The 26,072-nt window shown below is 38.8% G+C and overlaps 1 protein-coding gene across 21 annotated transcripts in view; it reads left to right on the top strand.

Annotated features, from left to right (window-relative positions):
• Positions 1 to 26,072, top strand: part of LTBP1 (latent transforming growth factor beta binding protein 1) — a 666,638-nt gene that overhangs the window by 467,982 nt on the left and 172,584 nt on the right. For 14 of the 21 annotated variants that reach the window (XM_023736168.1, XM_023736140.1, XM_023736141.1 and 11 more), the window contains 5 exons: positions 12,013 to 12,180; positions 14,827 to 15,054; positions 17,557 to 17,579; positions 20,703 to 20,802; positions 21,651 to 21,749. In XM_023736168.1, coding sequence (XP_023591936.1) covers positions 12,013 to 12,180; positions 14,827 to 15,054; positions 17,557 to 17,579; positions 20,703 to 20,802; positions 21,651 to 21,749 — 618 coding nt within the window. The remainder of the gene's footprint in view (positions 1 to 12,012; positions 12,181 to 14,826; positions 15,055 to 17,556; positions 17,580 to 20,702; positions 20,803 to 21,650; positions 21,750 to 26,072) is intronic. The other 7 variants (XM_023736164.1, XM_023736155.1, XM_023736138.1 and 4 more) reach the window with 4 other exon arrangements.

The following is a 26,072-nucleotide window of genomic DNA, read 5'->3' as shown; positions in this document are numbered from 1 at the left end:
ACATTATTTGTGCCCATTACTACAAAAGTAAGCAAACACTCTACAGATCTTGTAAAACCTTATACAATTAAAGTTTACAATTTTTGAACAAATTCTTGGTAGAAAACTGTTAAGATAATTTTTAAAACAATTTTGTATTAGTTTCTGACCTGCTAAGTTTTTGTTTTTTACTTACGTATTGTAATGTGGCTTTGGTATACGTTAAGCTGCATTTTTCTTGTCCCCAGCTTACTTAACGTTTGCAATTTGGTCAATTTGGTCAAGTCATGTTCTTCATGAAGATACTGCTATTGTTTATTTTAACTCTATGCCCTAAGCTGAGATGCATAGAGATAATGAAATAAAGACACATGCAGTAAAATAAAAAATGACAGTCTCGTTTGTTAATTTAAATGAGTTTGTTGGCTCTTTTGGAACACTGTTACTAATTACTACTGTTTTCCTTTAAAAACTGTCAAATGCAGATTAGGAAATTTTGCATGTAAGTTCTTTTCTTCATGTTCTTTTTACAAACAGTTCTGATCATGAAGCAGACAGATAACTAATAATAGGGCTCTTTGGGTGGGGGAGTGGTAAAAATCAGCTGTAAAATTATGTTTGTATACAAGGTACATTTGAAAACTGATAGCAACGATTTGGAAATTTGAGGCCAAAACTCACATTGTTGACAATATCCAGATAATTTAGGGATAATTTTTTGCTGGCTTTTATTACATGACTAAATATTTTAAACAGTTTTGTAATTTAAGCATAAAAGATTATAGTTTAGATATAGAATTTGTTGTGAATTTTTTTCCCTTAAATAATTTGACTTGTACTCTTGTTAAAATAATTACATTGAAGGTTGCAGACTGGGTAAACTTTGAGAGCTGGTCACAAAATGTTTTATTAAACTTTGACTAAATCTGATGTCTAGAGTTAAGGGCAGGCATCCAGGTTTTAATAAGATTGTAGAAATCTGCCAATGAGATTTTTGAAACACTTGTACATTTCCTTAGTATTTATTTTTCCTGTCATTGCTCAAATAATACTGAACTTATTAAACAACCATCCATACTTATTTGAAAAATAATTCAATTTTACAGTTCAGCTACAACAGCTGAAATGATAAGCATTAAGAGACGTTTGGTGCTAGTGAAATATTCCAGTTTTGAGTTTGAAGTTAAAACCTGGGCCCATTACCAACATTGAGTGGGCAGATTTATTTCTCTTTCCTTTGATTTCACCACATGTAACATCACAGAGATATGTAGGGTTCCTTTAGGGATTGTGACTTGGACCAGTCCAGTCTGACTTGATGGCAAACTATATTTTGGAGGACTAGTTGGGGAAAGTCTGAGGACATTTGGGAAGAATCAGGGAAAAGGGTGATATTTACAGAGTAGGGAACAAAAGCAGCAAGATTAGAAGATGGTGGTGCCATTGATTGTTATGGGGAAGTAGAAAAAGACTACTAAAAACCTGTTGGCATTGAGTCACCTCTGACTCATGGTGACACCATGTATGTCAGAGTAGAACTGTGCTCCATCGGGTTTTCAACAGATGTTTTTCAGAAGTAGATTGCTAGGCCTTTGTTTTGAGGTGACTCTGGATAGACTTGAACCTCCAACCTTTCAGTTAGCAGCTGGGCATGTTAATCTTTGTACCACACAGGGATTCCAGAAGGATACTAGAGATCAGTACCAAAAAAAAGAGAGAGAGAGAGAAAGAGACACTGAGCAAATTGTCATTTGTAATATATGTTCTTCAGAGGTATGAAAGCAGCTTGGGATGGAGCATGCAAGCAACATCTGCTCAGACAGCATGAATTTTGGGCATATCTAGGCCATAAAGGGTGGGGCTGACTCTGGGAACTCCAAAAAACGCACTTGGCAACAGCTGAGGAGCAATGGGAAGCTCCCCCTGTTCTCGAATGCACTGAGGTGAACACCCTTAAGAATTCCTTGACTCTAGCCAAAGGTTGCAACCGTTTTCACTTTCTCTCCTTGCCCTCTTTTTGTCCTTGACTTACCCAAGCTGAAAGGAAGAATGCCGGAGGATGAGGGCATTTCTGGCCTCTGACCTCTGTATCTGTAGCTTAGAATGCTGCAGAACCATTTTGCAGACCTGCCTCTACCTATTTTATGGGGAAAGGTGAACATTTTAGGACTTGTAAAACAAATCCAAGAAAAGTAGAATAACCTCCATAATCAAAGTAGCAAGACTTTCTGGCTTTCAGAACTGCAATTAATTTTCTTTAGGAATTCAAGGGCTTCAGGATGGGAGCTGTGAGGGTGCGTCCATAGGTTCATTAAGAAGGGCCCAGATAAAAGACTTCTGAGCCAGGACTTTTGGTGTTTTATAGTATTCTTGATTCATAGACATAGAGCTAATTGACAGATACAGAGGGTTAGAAAGAAGAAATGCTCAGGAACTTCTGCCATAGCCCTGGAAATCATGAGAGGAAGGACAGATCCCCTCCAGGCCAGTCATATTTATGTACAACATTTCTTTTTAATTCCCACAGTATCTTTATATGAATTTTATTATTATTATTTTACACATTGGGAAACTGAAGCTAGGAGCTTAAGTGACTTTCCAAAATTACGTAACTAGTGACCGACATCTAAGATTTAAAACGGGGATTGTGCCTTCAAATTTTCAGTTCTGATCTAGCAGGGTTTGGCAAACTATGACCCATGAGCCAGATCTGGCCTACTGTGTGTTTTGTAAATAAAGTTTTATTGGAACACAGCCATGCCCATTCATTACATATTGTCTAAGGCTGTTTTCTTGCTGCAATGGCAGAATTGAGTAATTACAGCAGAGATCATATATACTGTCTGGCCCTTCCTTTATAGAAAAAGTTTGCCAACCCAAGGGTTACATCAGTGCTGTCCAATAGAGCTTTCTGCATTGATGAATCTGTATATTCTATATCTCTGCTGTCCAGTACAGTAGTCACTAGCTACATGTAGCTATTTGAAATGTGACTAGTGTGACTGAGGAATTGAATTGTTAATTTTATCTAATTTAAATTTAATCCAGATAACAACATGTGGCTAGTGGTTTAGTGGCTAACATATTGCACAGCACAGTTCTGAATCATATTTTAGAAAGCAGAATGGGTAAATTACTGCTAGACATCCTGCTTTCCCTCTAAAACCAGTTTCCTTCTTGACTAGTGTTTTTGTCCTTGATAACATAGTTCTCCCAAGCACTCAACAACTATGATAATAATAATTTTTATTGTGTACTTAATAACTGTTAGGCACTGTGATAAGCACTTTAGATTATCACATATAATCCTTACAAGATCTTTGTGAAGTTTGTAAGATTATCACATATAATCCTTACAAGATCTTTGTGAAGTTTGTATTGTTATTCTTCTATTTCAGAATTGAGGCAGTTGAGGCACAGAGAAGTTAAGGATCTTTTCAGAAGTCACACAGCCTATGAGTGATAACAGCCAGATTTGAAACTGTATCTCTTTTACTCTACAACCTAAGCCTTTAACTAGAAAATGGAAAAGGTCCTGAATTGGCAGGAGTAAGTCATTTATTTAAGAAGAGCTGCTATTTAATCTCAGCTGCCAACTATAGGACAGATAGGCTATCATTGCAATGGCTCTAGAATCATCATTTCTTTTATTTTGGTCCTCCTAGAATTTATTTTTAACAGCCCCTTTCCTAAAATGGGGACACAGTGGTTCTTATTTCGCTAGGTAAGTTTCTCTCAGATCCCTCTTAACAGCTTTATCTGCCCCCACACTCCTATCCCAACACTCATCCCCACAGGGATTTTAAGCTTTAAAGGGATAAAACCTAATGATGGGATTTAATCCAAGAGTTGAATGAGGGTATTGGAGGTGGGGGTGAGAGTGAAAACAAAGTAGTAGGTGAGGTGAGATAAACTCTTACTCTGTTGCTGTCCTGTGAAGTCTTCTTTATTTTCCATCTTCTTGTATGTACCAGATTAATTTGTATCTGCGTAATGAAATTTATTGTTCACATTTTAAGTGATTAGGACAGCATATCTTTGAAAGCATAAGCAGGGATTATTGTGGAACTCCGAGGCCATAATTAAGTGTAAATTACTTAATATACCATTGGGGAACCCAAATAAGAGAAACATAGCATCTTACATTCTTACTCTGTTTTGTAATTGAATTGCTGTCAGCATGGGATACATAGTTAAGATTCAGTACTATATTTGGGTACAGAGCTGTATGTTTATTACCATTCTGAATATTTGTCTCATGTTTCTAGCCAAGCGTAAAAGATTTGTTTTCCTGACTGATATGACATTTCTAGTAGGTTTTACACCTCTAAAATGTTTTTCTCTTTGTATAGGGTACTGAATCTTTTCACTCTTATTTTAGCAACACTTCTCACAAAGAATATATTCCAACTAACCACTGTTTCACTGTACCTACATGTACCACCACGTGTCTATCAGTTCGTCGTGCAGTGGTGGATTGTGTGTTGCTGTGATGCTGGAAGCTACGCCACCAGTATTTCAAATACCAGCAGCTTCACCCATGGTGGAAGGTTTCAACACAGCTTCCAGAGCAAGACAGAATAGGAAAAAGGACCTGGCGGTCTACTTCCGAAAAAAATAGCCAGTGAAAACTTAATCAATAGCAGCAGAACGTTGTCTGATATAGTGTGGAAATAAGCCCCTCAGGTTGAAGGCACTCAAAATATGATTGGGGAAGAGCTGCCTCCTCAAAGTAGAGTCGACCGTAATGATTTGGATGGAGTCAAGCTTTCGGAACCTTCATTTGCTGATGTGGCATGATTCAAAATGAGAAGAAACAGCTGAAAACATCCATTAATAATTGCGATGTGGACTGTATGAAGTATGAATCTGGGAAATTGGAAGTCATCAGAAGTGAAATGGACCACATAAAAATCTAAGCTAAATGGACTGATATTGGCCATTTTGAGTTAGTATTGGTCTGCTGTGCTGGGAGTGACAAATCGAAGATGAGTGGCGTTGCATTCATCGTCGAAAAGAACATTTTAAGATCTATCCTAAAGTAAAACACTATCTGTGATAGGATAATATCCATACGCCTACAAGGAAGACCAATTGATACGCTGTTATTCAAAATTAGTAGCACCAACTACTAATGCCAAAGATGAAGAAATTGAAGATTTTTCCAGCTTTTGCAGTCTGAAATTGATCAAATATGCAATCAGGATACACTGATAATTACTGGTGATGGGAGTGCGAAAGTTGGTAGCAAGGAAGAAGGATCTGCAGTTGGAAAATATGGCCTTGGTGATGGAAGCGACACCAGAGATCGCATGATGGAATTTTGCAAGATCAATGATTTATTCATTGCAAATACTTTTTTCCAACAACATAAAAGGCAACTATACATGTGGACCTCACCAGATGAAAAACACAGGAATCAAATTGACTACATTTGTGGAAAGAGACAATGGAGAAGCTCAATATCATCAGTCAGAACAAGGCCAAAGGCCGACTGTGGAATAGACCATCAATTGTTCATATGCAAGTTCAGGTTGAAGCTGAAGAAAATTAAAACAAGTTCACAAGAACCAAAATACGACTTTTTGAGTGTATTCCACCTGAATTTGGAGACCATCTCAAGAATAGATTTGACCCATTGAGCACTAATGACCAAAGACCAGGTAGTTGTGGGATAACATCAGGGACATCTTTCTCATGAAGAAAGCAAGAGGTCATTAAAAAGACAGGAAAGAAAGAAAAGACTAAAATGGATGTCAGAAGAGACTATGAAATTTGCTCTTGCTCCAGCAGACTGAGCCCAGTACAACTAGATGGTGCCCGGCTAACACCACTGACTGCTCTGACGGGGATGACAACAGAGGGTCCTGGACAGAGCTAGAGAAAAATGTAGAACAAAATTCTAACTCACAAAAAAAGACCAGACTTATTGGCCTGACAGAGACTGGAGAGACCCTGAGAGTATGGCCCCCAGACACCGTTTTAGCTCAGTAATGAAGTCGCTCCCGAGGTTCACCCTTTGGCCAAAGATTAGACAGGCCCGTAAGACAAAACGAGACTAATGGGGTACAACAGTCCAGAGATAAGGACTAGAAGGCAGGAAGGGACAGGAAAGCTGGTAATAGGGAACCCAAGGTTGAGAAGGGGTTGTTAACCAATGTCATAAAACAATATGTGTACTGTTTAATGAGAAACTATTTGTTCTGTAAACCTTCATGTAAAGTACAATAAAAAAAGTTTTAAAAAAATTTGCTCTTGAACATAGAGTATCTAAAGTGAATGGAAGAAATGATGAAATCAAAGAGCTGAACAGAAGATTTTAAAGGGCAGCTGGAGGATACACAGTATTACAATGAAATGTGCAAAGACCTAGAATTAGAAAACCAAAAGGGAAGAACACACTCGGGATTTCACAAGCTGAAAGAACTGAAGAAAAGTTTCAAGCCTCAAGTTGCAATTTTGAAGGATTCTGCGGGCAAAATATTGAATGACCCAGGAAGCATCAAAAGAGAATGGACACAATACACAGGGTCACTGTACCAAAAAGAATTGGTTGACATTCAGCCATTTCAGGAGGTAGCATATTATCAAGAACTGATGATACTGAAAGAAGAAGTCCAGGCTGCACTGAAGGCATTGGCAACAAACAAGGCTCCAGGAATTGGCAGAATACCAACTGTGAGATTGTTTGACTAACTGATGAAGTGCTGGAGGCACTCACTCGTCTATGCCAACTAATTTGGAAGACAGCTATTTGTGCCCATACCAAAGAAAGGTGATTCAACAGAATGTGGAAATTATGAAACAATATCATTAATATCACATGGAAGTAAAATTTTGCTGAAGGTAATTTAAAAGTGGTTGCAGCAGTACATCAACAGGGATTTTCCGGAAATTCAAGCCAGATTCAGAAGAGGATGTGGAATGAGGGGTATCACTGCTAATGTCGGGTGGATCTTGGCTGAAAGCAGAGAACACCAGGAAGACGTTTACCTCTGTATTATTGACTATGCAAAGGCATTCGACTATGTGTATCATAACAAATTATGGATAACATTGTGACGAATGAGAATTCCAGAACACTTAATTGTGCTCATGAGGCACCTGTACTTAGACCAAGAAGCAGTCATTTGAACAGAGCAAGGGGATTCTGCATGGTTTAAAGTCAAGAAAGGTGTGTGTCAGGGTTGTATCCTTTTATCATACTTATTCAGTCTGTATGCTGAGCAATTAATCCAAGAAGCTGGACTATATGGAGAATGGGACATCAGGATTGGTGTAAGACTCATAAACAACCTGCAATAAGCAGATGACACAATCTTGCTTGCTGAAAGTGAACAACACTTGAAGCACTTACTGATGAAGATCAAAGACCACAGCCTTTAGTGTGGATTACACCCTAACATAAAGAAGACAAAAATCCTCACAACTGGACCAATAAGCAACATCATGATAAACAGAGAAAAGATTGAAGATCTCAAGGATTTCATTTTACTTGGATCCACAGTGAACGCCTATGGAAGCAGCAGTCAAGAAATCAAATGACATATTGTATTGGGCAAATCTGCTGCTTAAAGACCTCTTTAAAGTGTTAAAAAAGCAGAGGTGTCACTTTGAGGACTAAGTGCACCTGATCCAAACCATGATATTTTCGCCTTATATGTATTCGAAATCTGGAGAGTGAATATGGAAGACCAAAGAAAGTTGATGCCTTTGAATTATGGTGTGGGTGAAGAATATTAAAAATGCCATGGGCTGCCAGAAGGATGAGCAAATCTGTCTGGAAGAAGTACAGCCAGAATGCTCCTTAGAAGGGAGGATGATAAGACTTCGTCTCACATACTTTGGACATGTTATCAGGAGGGACCAGTCCCTGGAGAACGACATCATGCTTGGTAAGGTAGAAGGTCAACGAAAAAGATGAAGACCCTCAACAAGGTGGATTGATATAGTGGCTGCAACTGTGGGCTCAAACATAGCAACAATTGTGAGAATGGTACAGGACCGGGCAGTGTTTCATTCTCTTGTGCGTAGCATTGCTATAAGTTGGAATTGATTTGATGGCATCTAACAACATGTAAGAACCCAGAGGCACCCTCTATTATTGCTCTTGAGTATTGCTCCACCACATACTACTTTTCACCTGTTCTTTAGAACTTTTTTGACAATTATTTTTTTTACTACAAGTTGAAACCTTTGGCTAAATAGGGTGTGTAATCATGTGTACTGTATTTTAAATAATAAATGTAGCATGCTAGTGAGTTATTCTTTACAATTAGCCTTCTAACCTATGATTAAAGACACTCAGATACTAGAAGCACCAATCTACCAATCCTTGCATCATGTAAGAATAATGTATAGCATATTGTTCCACTGTTTATTTGTCATGTTGATTGGAATGTGTAAATGCTAAAGATGTTTAATGAAATGAATGGAATTACCATGCTAGTTATTTAAAATGATAAAAGAATAATAAATAGTTCATTTAGGTTTTAAAATAGGGGCAGTTTTAAACGGTATACCTCGTTAGAAATCTGAGGCGTAAGTGAATGCTTTTTGGTCCACATAGTTGTAGATGAAAGAAAAATTGAAAAATTGCATTGCATCAATACAATTCAGGCATGTAAGCCATGCCTTTTCAATGATTTCTTCATTTTCTTCCATTTTTGAAGGAGTGGATTTAGTTAAGGGATGTGTACACTTGGGGCAGGGCAAACTGTTAAGTTAGAACATGATCTGACCTTCCCCGACTGAAAGACAATTACTTATTGATGACCTTATAAGCCAGTGCTCTTCTCTTACTCCCAATTTCTAAAGATCCCACTTGAATTGCTTTGGAAATAGTCGTGGGAAAAAAAAAAAATACCAGATACCCCAGAACCAGATACCCCAGAACTTATGGAGAATATCTGGGTTAGAAAATTACGGGAGGAAGAAAAAAAAAAAGCTATGAGAAACAGAGATCTTTTAGGGTAAGATGTTTAGGGAGAATAACTTGCTAGACTTCTACTTTATTCTTCAGGTAATGAACTGCCTGAATTTTTAAATTTATGTTTGTGCAGTGCCTGAGATTTCAACAACCAGAGATTCATTCTCATTAGCAAGCCATTTCTTATAACTCCACACTTAAACACTCACATTAATCCCTTAAAACACTTGAATTGATGCTTTGGAGTTTTAATTTAATTTTAGGAACAGGCATGGTAGGTGATTTCATAATATAATACTTGAATGGCAGAATGGGATAAGTATAATAGGGACGATGCCTCTGGATAGGTGCTTGGAGAGGTGGACACAAGGAGGTGGGTGTGGAGAAGTAGACAGGGAGCCAAAGTCACAGTTTCCCAATGTAAAGGACTTGAGGCAATTCTCTGCTCTGTTCTGCTCTGCTCTGCTCTGAATAGCCCTTGCTCCTGGGACCTAGAACTAACACTAATGTGATTAGTATTATAATTAATCCCCACCAAGTATAAAATATGCTCTTGTGGCTTGACCTGATATTGTTTCTATGGAAATTTGTGTTGTAAATTCCAAACAGTCGATTTGGAAAGGAAAATTTGGAGCTAAACCCATTGGTGAGCTGACTATACTAAAACTATGTATATGTTCTTAAGATTATGCAACATCCAGACATACATATATCCACACACACATGCTATATGAGTGATACTAAGTCATTTCAGGGACTTACTAACCTTTTGAGGGTAGTAATAACGCTCTTAAATTTTCTTTTACTTTTGCTCTGTGACCTTTAATCTTTCATTAATCGCTGCACAGACTCCAGAAACCAAGTAGGAGAAGGGAGAGGGAAAGACTAAGACCTCAAACTTCTCAGTTGTAGCACTTTTGTAGGAGCTCTAGGCAGAGCTGGCCTGGCTGTACATTTCTCTGTAAGTTTCATCGCTTTAGGAAGGTCTCCTCTTCTCCTCTCAATCCCCGCCCCCATCCCCAATTCACCTATAATATCTGTCATTGACCGTCTTAAAAAAAAAAAAGTTGTCATGGAGTTGACTCCGACTCATGGAGACCCCAAGGGGTTTTCAATGGCTGATTTCAGAAGTAGATTGCCAGGCTTTTTTCCTGAGGCACCTCTGGGTGGACTCGAACCTCCAGCCTTTTGGTTAGCAGCTGTGTGCTGAAATTACATTGTTGAAATTCTGCCACTAAGCAGTGATCAAGGTGGGTACAGATGCCCTGGGGAGGATGGCGTCATCTATTTTATTATCAATAAGGATAGCTGCTGTAGGGTTGCCATGAGTCAGAGTTGACTCAGTGGCAACAGGTATTAACATGTGGTTTGTGTCTACTTCGGTATATGTTGTATCTTATCTGCACACTTGAGCCTAGCATTTTGTAAGTATAGACATTGTTGAGGTTTAGTGAGGTGATGTAAGCACCCCTAGATTGTATTGCTGGCAGGTGTAGAACCATAATTTGAACCCAGGCCCATCTGGCTCCAAAACTTGATCTTCCCACTGTCACAGCACCTTAATTTAATCAGTTTGTTTCTAATAGCATCTAGCTGAGACGTTTAAATCTGAGCAAGAAGGGTAGGAAGGTAGAGGGACTGGTTAAGGGAAGAGCAAATTATGAAAACCTTATTTGGATACGGAGCCCTGGTGGTGTAGTGGTTACAAGCTCAGCTGCTAACCAAAAGGTCAGTGGTTTGAATCCACCAGCCACTCCTTGCAAACCCTATGGAGCAGCTCTACTCTGTCCTGTAGGGTCACTGTGAGTCGGAATTGACTGATGGCAATGGGTTTGGTTTGGGTTTATTTGGATACTGATACTAGAGAGAGGAGCTTTGGTTGGGGTGGGGTAAGGGGCATAGAGGGGGGCCACCAAGCTTGGCCTGATTCAGCAGTTTTGACCAGACTTGACCCTGGCTGTGCAAAGTATAGTCTGTCCACATTTGCATTACAAAGTGAAGTTCTTGAAGGCAAGGCTGTATCTTTTTTATCCTCATATTTGCCCTACATGCCCAGTAGAGTGCCTAGATGTTAGATTAATGAACTCTTATCTAGTATCTGGAGTCACTGGGTGGTGCAGTGGTTTGCTTAACATGCTCAGCTGCTAACTAAAAGGTTGGAGATTAGAGTTCACCCAAAGGTTCCTCAGAAGAAAGGCCTGGCAATCTACTTCTGAAAAATCAGCCTTTGAAAACCCTATGAAGCACAGTTCTACTCTGACAAACATAGGGTCACCATGAGTCAGAATCAACTCAATGGCAACTGGTAAATCTACTAAATCTGTAGTAGAAGAATCAGGATTAGGATTTAGCTATTTCAAGAATGTGGCCTGGTATGCTTTTGCAGTGCTCTCTGAGAGGATGAACACATCCTCGGTTCCTTCTCTGGTGTGCTGTCTGTGTGGATGGGGGCCTGTGTGCTGTGGCACTGCAAGTCAGAAGCTGCCTCCTGCCTGCTATTCACTGTTCATGGGCCTCACTGATGCTTGTAGCATCAACTGTGTTCTTTCCTGATCTTTAGCAGAGCATATTTGTTCATCAAATTCTATCCTATAGCTACCTCTCTTATGGCTAAATAAGAGAAATCAAACAAGGTAGTGATTTTGATAATAAGTGTCTAGGTTTATTTGTGCAGGTGGGTTTTTATTGAAAGTGTTACTCTTCACACGTACCTAATTTAGTGTTTACTAAAATGAAAGAAAGGACCAGACAGGGACTGGTACAATTACTGTCAGGACATTACCTGTTGCTGTCAAGTCAATTCTGACTCATAGTGGCCCTATAGGACAGAGTAGAACTGCCCCATAGGGTTTCCAAGGGGTGGCTGGTGGATTCAAACTGCTGGTCTTTTGGTTAGCAGCCAAGGTTTTTAACCACTGTACCATATTAGGTGCCCTGAAAACTAACTCTAGACCAAGAAAGGTAGTACCCTAAATCTAGGTAGATTTATTCTGAAGTATGGCTTCTAATCCAGACTTGAAATTAAGTTTCATCTTACTATTACATGAAAAGTCGATCTGTGTTTTATTTCTCATGTGACGTCAGGCCTTATCTCTCTGCTTCAGCGGATACCCCTATGATTTCTGAAGAGAAAGGGCCCTGTTATCGACTTGTCAGTTCCGGAAGGCAGTGTATGCACCCTCTGTCTGTACACCTCACCAAGCAGCTCTGCTGTTGTAGTGTGGGCAAAGCCTGGGGTCCACACTGTGAGAAATGTCCCCTTCCAGGCACAGGTAAGACATGCCTAGCCTTATGTGTGCACTGTTTCCCAGCCATACAAGCACGCAGGGTGACATTGACAGCTTGGGTCATTTTTGCCTTTTGAGGGTGACTTTTTCATAGCATAACGTGTTCTTAGCATATCTGAAGAAATAATAGACATACAAGTTTGAACCAGTGGGGAAAGTTACATGCAGAGAGATTTTCTCCTTTCTGTGTAACGTTAAACTTCCTTGTGAATGTTAAGAAAAGCCATCAAATATCCTCAGCTTCTAGCCTCTAAGTCTCCTATTTAAAAGTGTGGAGAGACCAGAAGGCTCTGCAGGGCTTTGTACTTTCCTAATGACTGGCAGCTCATCAGTTGCCCAGTAACTAGACCTTGTGTAGGTTGGCTCGTTCATTCATTTATTGCACATGTGCTATCAGGTTCTGTTATGAACACTGTGCTTAATTTCTTCAGTTGGAGACAGCATTGTATTCATGATTGAATTTATCCTATGAAGATTAGTAATTCAAGGGTGGACGCTGCCAAAACATCTATGAACTTCCAGGTGGAGTTGGATATTAAAAGCCTGATTATTCTTTTTCCTTTAGTTTGGCACATAATTGTCTAGTGTCCTGAAAGGATGAATTTATCTCTCCAAGTGTGTTACTTCTACCAGGGAGTCATCAGCTTCTCTAGCAGGGTCAGGTAGAATTAAATAGAAGAAAAGTAAAAGCACCCTGCAAACACTGGACATGATATTATCAAAGAAGGACTAGCACCACAGTCACTGCGGTGGGGTAGGCGTAAAACTGCTTGCTCGGTTCCTTATTTGATCAGATTTTTCCCACCTAGGGAGGGATATTAGCTCTCAGAGGGCCAGCAACGTAGTAGGTAAGGTTTAAGTAAATGTAAGGATCGTGATCTACATTTGTTGGTGGTTAGCATCAGAAAGAAATGGCAAAGTAGAGGCTAATACAACATTGATGGTATATTGGTAGACTGGATAACTTTAGATACCTCCAAAAGGCCTTAGTACCCTCTTGTGGGATCTGATATACTTATTATTAAAAAGTAGTAATAAATAAATGATCTTTATAATCCATAGACACATTTCTCTTTAAGTTCATGTAGCTTTTTAATCCTTTACCTGAGCATAAATCAGGATGGTGAAAGTAATTCAGGAACACTCCTCCATAAAATAAAAAAATTAAATTTGAAAATAATAAGCATAAAAATTTGGGGCTTCACCAGTTTTTGGTTATATGGTGATTTTCATGAAAATAATATTTAGTTCATTAATACTTCAAAAATTTGATAGGAAAACATATTGTCTTCTGGGAATATCTGTTCTTTCAAGTAACATTGATTTAAGAATTGCATTTTCTAATTAAACGTAAGAATGAAGTTTCATCATTGTGTGTGATCTTTGGAAAAATAATATTTTAGCACACTTTAAGGAGGATTTTAGAGTTTCCTTTTTCTGAGAACTATTTTTAGGTCCAGAACATTCAATAGGAGATCTATTGTTCAGTGGACGTGAGAAACGACTTATTTTACTTTGAAGTTTAAAGTAGAAATGAGAAAGTTGACCATATGTTCTTTGATGCCTGCCTTCAGTAATTTTCCTCCAACACTAACACCAAAGGGATCAAGTGTGTTTTTTCTCTTTGGCCATGCATTGCTTCGCCACCTTTGTCTTTCCTCTTTTGCTTATTCATGGGATTTTTCAGTGGATGTGTAGCACATCGCATGTGTCTAGTCTACTTTTTAAGAGTACAAAACTACGTTTCTGGCATGGATAGTGATTCCAGGGCTCAGACTCTCTCTTCCTCCTCTTGACAATTACACCAGCTGCTCATGATCAGCCTTTTTCCCACTAGTCATCCCTTCCCTTGAAAATAACTTGCATACTAATTTGGCATTTCCTTTCTTTTTGATTTCTCCCTACCATCTCTTTAGCATGTTTCCTTTCTCTCTATTCCTTCTCACTATCCTGAGAATCTCTCTTCAAAAACTGTTCACCTTTTTTAAGTATTCCTCACCCAGGCCTTCAAGTCAGCTGATACACTCTGTTCTGGCTGAACCCTTTGGGTTCTTCAACTAAAAACAAATCATGACTATTTCTATGTCTCATTTCTCTGAATATGATTGCTTTTTTTTTTTTTCCATTTTAGCCTTCTTGCTAGTCATCTAACTTAGAGAGATATCACTGAATTCCTTGTTAATAACTAATGAAATAAACACAAAAGCTGGAGGAAAAGTAGAAAGCCTGATTTTTGTTGATATTATACATACACATACAGCATAAGCTGTATATGATACATACAGTATCTCCTCTACATAAAATATTTCCTTATGTATGTATCTTAAATATGTAATATCTCCTAATTTTATATATCTGATATATAAAAATATGATATAATACTTGAGTGGTTAGGATAAGAAATTAAATTAATGGAGAAATGTTTGGTAAAAGAAAGGATTGGTTTTTTTTCTGTAAATACTAAAGTTTAACAGAAATTTAAGCAATTTGCTTATATTTTTGTATCTATTTTGAAGTTTTAAATGTAACTATATAAGTGATGATTAAGAAATATTCATCATGATATTTTCCTCTGTATAAGCTTTGCACTTTTAGATTTTTAAAAGGAATATTTTCCCATCCCAAATCTAGCTGCTTTTAAGGAAATCTGTCCTGGTGGAATGGGTTATACAGTTTCTGGCGTTCATAGACGCAGGCCAATCCATCACCATGTAGGTAAAGGACCTGTATTTGTCAAGCCAAAGAACGCTCAACCTGTTGCTAAAAGTACTCATCCTCCACCTCTCCCAGCCAAGGAAGAGCCAGTGGAGGCCCTGACCTTCTCCCAGGAACATGGGCCAGGAGTGGCAGAGCCAGAAGGTGAGAGTGGAAATGGATCATGGACTCTAGCCATCTGTCCGTGTCTGTGCTTGATTTCCATGTTTTTGCCCTTCTAGAAGAGGGTTTCTCAGTCTTGGCAATACTGACACTTTTCACTGAACAATACTTTGTTGTGGAGGACTGACTCCTGTGTATTGTAGGATATTTAGCTGCATCTCTGTAGATGCGAATGGAAAGCCCACCCACGGATATGATTACCAAACCAAAAAACCCTTTGCCATCCAGTCGATTCTGACTCATAGTGATCCTATGGGACAGAGTAGAGCTTCCGCATAGAGTTTCTAAGAAGTGGATTCAAGCTACCGACCTTTTGGTTAGCAGCCATAACTCTTAACCCCTGGTCCATCCACCAGGGCTCCAAAAGGTCTCCAGATATTTCCAGATGTCTCCTGGGGGCAAAATTGTACCCAGCTGAAAACCACTGCTCTGGAACAATATATACCTGCCAGGTAACTGTATTCCATGGTAATCTCAGGATGTTGTCTTGATTGCTGTCTGGGGGCCACGTTTTCTTGGTATTTATTCCTGGGGAGTGATTTAAATCCTGCAGGTAATAGCCCTTATTCGTTTCTGTATCTAGAGGACCATTAATAAATATTCTTTTCTTACAAGGCTTAAAAAAGTTAAAGCATCATCTGAGCTTCCATCATAGAGAGTCCAGTGGGCAGTCAGGGGTAATGGGAGGGGAATTGAAGGAAGGTAGGATAAAAAGATCTTGGAGATCACCAGTGCAGTCCCTTCATTTACCTTCTGAGAAACCTGAGGCATAGAGAAGGGACCTGACTTGCCAGATGCCATACAAAGAGCTTGTAATGCGACCTGTGACCAAGAAGCACATTCTTCCAAGGAGATGGTTAAGGTCTTATTAATAATCCAGAGGGAGTCTGGAGACAATGAACTTGGTTACTATCTTTCTGGAATTCAGGAAGAGGGATTATCTCTATCTCTGTCTCTGTATATAAACTGGTATATCTGATACTTTGAATACCTTTGTTACCACAAAAATTCTCACCCCAGTTAGAAGGAATGAAAATCTTAGATTTTTTTCAGAATGTATGTTTACTCTAATAAAACTCCTGTTGGCTTTTCACAGTTGATTCTTAGGGCACAATTCAGGGTGCTCATCTATGGATCTTGTGAAGAAAGAGGATGCCCCAGGCTAGTGAAGATTTGGGAGCTTAGCAAAAAAACAGTTACCATGGAGGTGATTGTGATTTATAGCTACCCCATGTGTGTCACAGTAGAACTGGGCTGCATAGGGTTTTCGATGGCTGATTTTTTGGAAGTAGATCTCCAGGCTTTTCTTCTGAGGTACCTCTGGGTAGACTCAAACCTCTACCCTTTCAGTTAGCAGTCAAATACATTAGCCGTTTACACCACCCAGGGCCTCCTTCTTGGTAGTCAGGTCTTTTTTCTGGGCTCTGAGCATTTGTGTGTTCCAGCATATTTTTCTCCACTGTTGTACTCTTTGCATATCTTCCTGGTTAGGCAAAGCAGGTGGGACCTCACCTGGAATTGACAGTGTTGATCATTCTGGTCCTATACACTTAGGGTGCCATAGCCAGATGTTTGCAACTGCTTATACTCTACACAGGCAGAAGGAAAATGATCTCTTGTCCAGATTTTCCTTCAGACTGTGTCCTTTCTTGGTGGTGGGTTAGGCACATAGAAGGTTAGTTGACTTTCTTCAACCACAAGGATATTGTAGAAGTGATTTCAATTTATCTGAAATCCTCACTGTTCTAAGGAGTTAATGCCTATATGTGAATGTTTACGGAGACGCCAATTCATCAGAAAAATTTCAGTGAATATTGACCTAAGGTTTAAAGACTAATATTAAGGATTAGTTAATGAAGAACAAGTCTTTCAAAATACAAGGAGCACCCCCCTTGTGATTGTATAATATGTAGTTTGTTTAGCATATCTATGCTACTCTCTCATTGGTCCTGATTGGCTGATGAGATTTTTTTTCTTCATAATTTAGTTAGCATATCTTTCTGATAATACTCATAAGACCTCATTAAAGATTAGAATAAACTGAGAATGTAGCCATTCATTGTTAAAACAAGTGGCTTTCTTTTTTAACATTGATGTTAGAAAGCATTTCAAACATTATATACTGTGTTAAGAACAAGTATTTGACAATTATAAAAATGTTTTCTAAGATATGGGAAGTTGTACAAAATTGAGGTTAGGCATAAAATAATATACCAGAAAGTGTTACCTTCTTTAATTTTTAATAAATTATCTAGTTTTTTAAATGATAAGAGTTTGAAAGAACTTCATCATCACGTGTTCTGTCTGAGCCTGTCTAGCTGAGGAAAGGCATCTCACTGACAGTTTTACCTGTCAGCATCAGGTGTGAAATCCCTCCACAATGGTAGATGACCATAATTCACTTTTATTGCTCTTTAAAGTTGAAGTATAATAAGTGAATTGTCTTGGATTTTACTAATGCCCTGCTTTCTTTTCTGGTTTTAGTGGCAACTGCACCCCCTGAGAAGGTAATTTACTCTTGTTTGTAAATCTTTTTTCTACCTTCACAATAGTTTTCTATTAGAATATGTGTGGATTTTTTAGACATAAATACAATAATATGTGTGCTATGATTTAAGGAAAGGTAGCATTCATTCATTCATTAAAGAAATATTAAGTACCTACCACATAACTGACACTATTCTCAGTGCTAGGAAAACAGTAGAGAACAAATCAGACAAAAATCTCTTATTTTTATGGAGCTTAAATTTTAATGAGTTGATAGGAACTCACAGGAATCAGGGGCTTAAACAGAATTCAGAGTCAACTTATTGTCTGCACCAACAGTGGGAAGGATCTGACACGTTCTTGGCATCATGTATTCTCAGAGTGTGTATACAACGAGTGAAGCACTTCTGAATTCAACTAAAATTTAATATGCATGCTTGAATTAAATTAGAATAGCAGCAGAGCTTACCCTTGAATGCAGACTTTGAGAAGTCAGCTTCTCAAAAAATTTCAGAGAAATTTTTATCCATCTCTCGTGTTTGTAGGTTTTTTGCATAAAATGGCACTATAAATTGTGAAATTTGTTAGTAGAAGATATGGACATTTGCTAGATCTAAGTCCTATTTAGGTAATATTGTTGCTTCTCTGAATACATTTGATTAATTCATTCAAACCAACTTGCTTTTTTTTACTAAGTAGTAACATGAAAATTAGGTAGTTAATTCTATTAAATGTTTATACATGTATGTATCATTCATTCAATTGACAAGAATGCATTAAGTATTAGAATTTAGGTGGGGATCACATACATATGTAAATGATTTTTAAAATCTTTAGCTTGTAAATATGAGATAGAGTAACATATATATTATATCATAAGTCCTGAAAGAATCGAGAAAAAGGAAATTATGATTTTGGAGTGATAGTGCTCATCAAGGAAGAAATTGTCCTATACTGGCCCCAAAAGAAGTACAACAGATATGCAGATTTTATGTGCACATTGCAACTCTTGGATAGCATCTCTAAAGATCAGTGACGTGCAAGAGTTTGAAATTTTGTTGATTTTTAATTGAGTTCTAGTTGATATGTGAGAGGAATCATTTAGTGTGTGAGTGGTCCAGCCAGCTGCCTGACAGTCTCATTTTAAGTGCTTTCTTCTTCTCTGTTTATGATTGGGTTTGTGGTAAAGATCTGAAAGGGTCCCCTAAAATTTTCTTTTATGCTTTCACCGCGTTTTATTTTGTGGGGAAGGGGCGGGGAAAATGCAATCATTGTCTTTGTGGTCTTGGCAGCTTGCAAAAGTCTCATGATGTGTGTAAAAACGGCATGGGGGTGGCGTCTGACCTCCTCTAACTTCTGCAAGGGGAAGGTGAATCAAGATTAACAGCCCAAGGTTGATTCCTATGAGGCAGAGGTCAGACATGCCTTCTCTCTCTGCCATCCTGACTAATTCTGACACCAACCGCCCCTCCCACAGCATTCTCTACTTCTCTGCTGGATTCGATAATGCACTGCAGTGGCCACACAGAACTCACAGACAATACTTAGAATTATGAGGTTTATTAGGGAAAAAACAGTTACAATTCAGGCTCAGGAACACTCAGGATACAATTCTTCCATTACGGCAGCCTCTCCCCAACCTGCTCACAGGCACATCTCTCCCTGTCCCTAGGCCTTGCCCAAAGGTGCTCAGCTTTCTGTCTCTGTGGGCTGGGAAGCCCACTGCACCACCTCCTGCTGCCAGGTCTCTGCTGCTCGGTCTCTCCTGCCACTGCCTCTCACTGTCTTCAAGGTTACAGCTCACTCTCCATCTCCTGGGTCCAGGAGCTCCTCATTGCATGGATCCTAGGTCCAAAGGACGTGCTGGTTCCTGGCTGTTCTTCCTTGGTAGTGCTGGGATTCTCCTCTCAGCTCTGGAATCCGCTCTCTTTTAAAGCAAAACTGACTAATCCCCTTGGTGGGCCACAGTTACCCTATCACACAGTCCTGCCCAGTCACCTGGGTGGGAGTTACAAGACCATGACTAGAAAGGCCACATACAAATGTAATCAATCACACCACAATGTGAAAGTTAAAGATAGATGAAGAGAAAGGAGAATTGTCCAGGGGTGGGAAATTATATGTGCAAAGGTGTGGTGGAAGAGACAGCAAGTCATCAGTTTGGGGAGCTGTGAGAGACGATTAGAAAGAGAACTTGAGTGGGGCTGCTTTGGAAGGCTTGGAATATCAAAGTGTAGTTGTAATTGATGGGGAAATACCCTACTCCTCAACTGGACCCTACCTGTAAGTGGAGAAGTGACGTTGATTGTTGACTAGGAAGACTGCTGCCCCAGTCCCGTGGGGACTTTCTGTCTGTAAGCCGCAAGAGTGGGTTAACATCTGAGCATGGCCTGCTTCTTGTCATTGACCATTGACCGCAGGGCCTGGGGTACTGCGATCAAGATTATATTCTGTATTCTAGTCCATCTTCTTTAAAAGAGGGAAAGTGTGGAAGAAAGTAGTAAGTGCTCAGTATTTCTGGAAGATGATTTTCAGCAGGCTTGACTGAGGTAGGGTGGAAGAGGAAGCCCAAGGGACCAATTAGATTATTAAGATAAACTGAGAATGAGGGAATGAATCCACAGTAGGATAGTGGAGACTATGAATATGAAAAAGAATGAGCAAATATAAGGAATAGTGTAAACGGGCAGAACTTGGAATGAGGAATGGAAGAGTGAGGACCAAAAACTTTAAACCTGGATGGGGTGGATTAAGGACTGTTGCTTAAAATGTCTACCTTTGGGCCCCTGGGAAATAGGTGAGTGTGTGCATGGATCAGCACAGATGGGAAAACTCAAGGGCTTGCCAAGGTTGAGGTGCAGCAATAGTTTGTTCATTTTTTTTATTTGATGTACTTACACAGATTTTTGTCTAATGTCGTGATATTTCTTTGCCTTTCTAAGAGTATAATGGATTAAGTAAAAATAGTAATATGTGGGAAATGAAAATACTCAATTTATTCTTGTCTTCCTTTCTCCTTCCCTCTCCCTTCCCCTGTCCTCCCTTTCCCTCCCCTCCCCTCTTCCCTCCCTTCCCCTTCTCTCTCTTCCCCTCTACTCTTCTCGTCTTGTCTCTTATACATATATTTTAATACAACCATCTAGGAAATACCTTCATTGGATCAAGAGAAAACCAAACTTGAGCCTGGTCAACTCCAGCTCTCTCCAGGGGTTTCAACTGTTCACCTGCACCCACAGTTTCCAGGTAGTCATGTTACCTGTGCTAAGACTAAAACCAAAAAAAAACCCGTTGCCATCAAGTCGATTCTGACTCATACCAACCCTATAGGACAGAGTAGAACTGACCCATAGGGTTTCCAAGGAGCAGCTGGTGAATTCAAACTGCCAGCCTTTTGACTGGCAGCTGAGCTCTTAATCACTGTGTCACAAGTAGTCTAAATAAAAGAGTAAGGTGAGAATTTTTGTGTGTCTTTGATTTTAAAGTTTAGTAAATCATTAGAATTCATAATTGAAGTTAAATATGAACAATACACTTAAGTTTACTAATATATAATATAATGTTAGTGTAAGTATTACAGGTATGATATTTTAAGTACTATAATGGGACAAAGAAAGATAAGTTTTTCACTCTTTTCTGTAGTCAAGAATAGTATAGCTTATGAAAACATTACTGAGGTTCATCATTTGATGAAGGATCATTTTTCTTGGCTTTTGAATTGCTCTTGGGTATTCTTGATAAGGAGCCCTGGTGGTGCAGCGGTTAAGAGTTCAGGTGCTGACCAAACGGTTGACAGTTCGAATCCAACAGCCGCTCCTTGGAAACCCTATGGGGCAGTTCTACTCTGTCCTGTAGGGTCGCTATGAGTCGGAATCGACTCGACAGCAACAGATTTTTTTATTTTTTTAATCTTGCTAAATATTGAGACCATGGCTATAGATTAATAGCTTGAGCTTTAAGAACGTATAAGAGTTCTTTATAACCAAGAGCTGCTGTGTTTATTGTTAGACTAAATCATGCTTGCATTTTGAAGTGGGATCTCAGTGTTCATAATAAGCTTTAATTTTCTTTTTGTTCCCTATTTTCTCATATAGTAGTGATTGAAGAAACATCACCTCCTGTACCAGTAGAAGTAGCTCCTGAAGCTTCTACATCAAGTGCCAGACAAGTGATTGCACCTACTCAAGTAACTGGTAGGTCCAGTATTTGTTATATTTTTATATTCTATGAAGAAGACATGGGTATAAGGCTCAATTTAAATGTAACATCAAAACTGTATCAAATGTATAAGATTGCTTATTGTAAAGTTAGTTATAATAGCAAAGATTTGGAAATAATCTAAATATTCTTAAAGAAGAGGAGTACGTTTAGTAGATTATGGTATAACTAAGCAATGGAATACTACATAGATATTAAAATAATATTTTAAAGGGATATTTAATACTATGAGGAAATTCTTATGATAATGTTTTTTAAAAATCCAGAATATATTATTATTCCAATTTTATTTTTTAAATGCCTATAAACACAGAACAGGAGACTGAAAGAAAATGTATCAAATGTTCAGCTACCACCAGATGATAGGATAATGGATAATCTTTGTGTTCTTCAATGTATTTTTGTTTAATTTTCAAAATTCTTTACAATAAATGTGTGCGGTCTTAATAATTAGAGAAAAATTATAAAAATGTTTCATCTCTTTAAACAAATCCAACAGCCTAAATAAAAATATCCTTAAAATGTAATGAGCCCTTGTAAATCAATAAAACCAAACAAGAAAAACACTAATACTTCTACGGAAAAATAAGGAAAGAATGTAAACAGATAATTCATAGAAAAAGCAAACAAAGAAACATAATAGAAAATTTCCACCTTACTCATTATTATTTAAATGCAATTTAAAATCACCTATTAAAAAAAAATCATATTAGTTTTTAATAAAAACTTTTTATTATACTGAAATTGAGACGCTCGTACAATGCTGATGGGAGTGTAAACTGGCTCAGCTTTTCTGGAGAGCAAAAACTGGCATAAAATTAAACCTTAATGTTCAGAGGACTTCCGGCAAAATGGCGCTGTAGGCAGAAGCACCACACCGTCCCTCCACAGCAAAGATCCAAAAAACTAAGCCAGAGGAAACAGCAATCCTGAAACCCTAAAACATCAAATGAAGAGATAAAGAACTCAGCCAAGCACCAAATGGAGTGAGAAAACTGACAGAATGGAGAGCGAGGAGACATTCATGCAGAGATCCCCTATCGGCTAACGCAGCGTGGATCTGCCATCTTGAACTCCTATCAGAGACCAGCAAATAGGGGGTATGAGAAAGCAGCTTCACGGAGCTTCCAACAGGAGACAAAACAATCAGTAATTTGCGATATATGCTTTCCCACCCACCACCCTTCTTCACCCTACCTCGGCCTCCTCTGCTTCCCACGGCCACAGTCTCTTGTCCGGGAAGCACCGGCTGCTTGGATTCCACCCGCCCATGCTAGCACACTCCCTGAGTGCCATTTGTTGGCTGCTGGTGTTGCCTTTCTCCGCTCCTTTTGATTTCTTCCATAACTCTCACGACCTCCCCCTACTTTTGCTCAAATACCTGTCTCCGTGCGCCATCTTCTTCCTAAGGGGCTGCGGAGCTCCGTTCAAGTGCGGAACTGCTTCCCAGTCTGGGCTGCCATGCTTGTGGGATCCTGGGGCTTTTGTTTGGTTGTTTTAAATTGTTTGTTTGTTTTCTTTTCCTTTTCTCGAGTTGGGAGCCCGTCCTGGCTGGGCAGTGCTACACAGCTTGGAAACTACGCCCTCAGCTTGTACAGATGCGCAGAGGGATCCCTGAGAGCATTTCTTTTCTTGTGGGGTTTTTAACCCCTGTTTTTTGGGGGGCTTTTCTTCTTTTTTTTTTTTTAATTTGTTTTCTTTTCTTTTCCCTCTTTTTCCCTTTTTGTCTTTCTTCATTACTCAGTTTCTCGTCTCTCTATACCTTCCTTCTCTTCCTGTTCCCTGAATACCTGGCGCTGAACACCTCTATGCCTTCTACCCAGGCTGTACTGCAACACCTGGAAACAACTTCCCCAGACCTCGTAGCCACACTGGTGGGATCCCTGGGAGCTTTGCTATTCTTTTTTCTTTCTAATTTTTATTTATTCATTCTTTTCTTTTCATTTTTTTTCTTCTTCTTCCCCTATTTGTTTTTCTCCATTTCATAGTCTCTCATCTCTCCACTCCAATGGCAAGCTCCCCTGGCACTCATTTTTGTTTGTATGTTTTTGGTTCCTGTTCCTCTCTCCCATATCCATCTTAGCTCCACACATAACAATCTTCCCTCTCCATCCTGCCTACCTGCACTGTGCACTTAACATCACACCACCAAGCAGCACAGGCACAGCCTACCAGAACCTGCCCTGCACTGATTACTGACCCCCCCTGGTGGCTGGAGTAAGTGCCACAAACAACCCATCCCAGCAACTCCTCTTCAGCTAGACCTGACCTGCTGTACTATATCTGAGCAACTAACCCTGCCAATTGGAGGAGGTGAAAAGTATCGTGCCCACAGACGAGAAAACAACAAAGAACACACAGTCCTCCTGCACAGACATAGCCAAATAAAAAAAAAAAGAGGATGAAACAAACAAATCTACAATCAATAAACGAGAAGAGAAATAACTACTGAATGCCCCAAAGACAGCAGACAATATCAAAACATTTACAAAAACAGAACACGATGGTTCCAGAATAAAACACCAGATGTCTTTCCAGTAGAAGAAAAGGCACTAGAACTACCTGATAGGGAATTCAAATCTCTAATATTCAGAGCTATAAAAGATTTGAAGCAAAAAGCAGACAAAAATGAGGAAAAAATAGGCAAATTCATGGAAAAGACAGACAAATTCATGGAAAATACAGACAAAAAAATGGAAGAATTCAGGAAAATAATGCAGGAACAAAATGCCAAAATAAATTCACAACTAGAAATTATACAAAAACAACAATTAGAAATCCAAAGATAAACAACAAGATTCCAGAAATAGACAGTGTCATAGAAGGGCTGAGGAGCAGATTTGAAATGGTGGAAGACAGAATCATCGAAATTGAAGACAAAACCTTAGATACAAATCTGTTTGAGGAAAACTCAGAAAAAAGAACAAAGAAAAATTAAGAGACCCTGAGAATTACGTGGGATTCAATCAAAAGCAAAAATTTGTGAGTGATCGGAGTTCTAGAACAGGGGGAGAAAACAGAAAACACAGAGAGGATCCTTGAAGAACTGCTGACAGAAAACTTCCCCAATATCATGAAAGATGAAAAGCTGGCCATCCAAGAAGCTCAACGGACCCCATATAGGATAGATCCCAAAAGAAAATCACCAAGGCATATCATAATCACACTCACCAAAACCAAGACAAACAAAGAATCCTGAGAGAAGCTCGTGAAAAACAAGAAGCACATACAGAGGACAAACAATAAGACTAAGCTCAGATTATTTGGCAGAAACCATGCAGGCAAGAAGGCAATGGGATGACATATATAAAACCTTGAAACAAAAATTTGCCAGCCTAGAATAATATATCCTGCAAAACTCTCATTCATATATGATGGTGAAATTAGGACATTTCCAGGTAAAGAGAAATTAAGGGAATATGTAAAAACCAAAGCAAACTTACAAGAATTATTAAATGGAGTTCTTTGATCTGAGAACAAACAACTTCAGCTCACAAGCTGAATCTAGGACACAAGATCATACCAGCCAGATACCAATCTAGAAAATGAACTCTCGAGGACTATCCAAAACCAAAAGAAATACAACAGGGAATCAGAGAAGTTAATCTGTAAATGACAACAACATCAGGACAGTAAAAGAAGGAATAAACGTTGTAGGTATAGAACCTTCTAATGGAGAAGAAGGCAAGGCGATAACAAGTAATAATAGACTGCTTCAAACTTAGACAGATAAGGGTAAATTTCACGGTAACCACAAAGAAAGTTGACGAACATACTCATAAAAATAAAGGGAAAAACATAAAATCTCAGCAAAAACAAAAGAAATGAAAAAACAATCCACAAACAAAAGTAATTCAGCTCAGGAGAGTAAGAAGAACAAAGAAAACATGAGCACCACAAAAAAAACACTACAAAATGACAGCAATAAACTCACATCTATCAATAATTACACTGAATGTAAATGGACTCAATGCACTCATAAAGAGACAGAGAGTGACAGAATGTATAAAAAACAGGATCCATCAATATGCTGTCTACCAGAGACACACCTTAGAAACAAAGACGTGAATTTATTAAACGTCAGGGTTAGAAAAAATATATCAAGCTAATAACTACCAAAAAAGAACAAGAGTGGCAATACTAATCTCAGATACAATAGACTTTAAAACAAAATCCACTATAAAAGACAAAGAAGGACAGTATATAATGATTAAGGGGACAATCCATCATGAAGACATAACCATAATAAACATCTACGCACCCAATGACAGGGCTCCAAAATACATAAAACAAACTCT

Source organism: Trichechus manatus, unplaced genomic scaffold (genome assembly GCF_000243295.1).
Source record: "Trichechus manatus latirostris isolate Lorelei unplaced genomic scaffold, TriManLat1.0 scaffold00005, whole genome shotgun sequence".
Taxonomy (NCBI): domain Eukaryota; kingdom Metazoa; phylum Chordata; class Mammalia; order Sirenia; family Trichechidae; genus Trichechus; species Trichechus manatus.
This window is presented reverse-complemented; position numbering and strand designations above follow the sequence as displayed.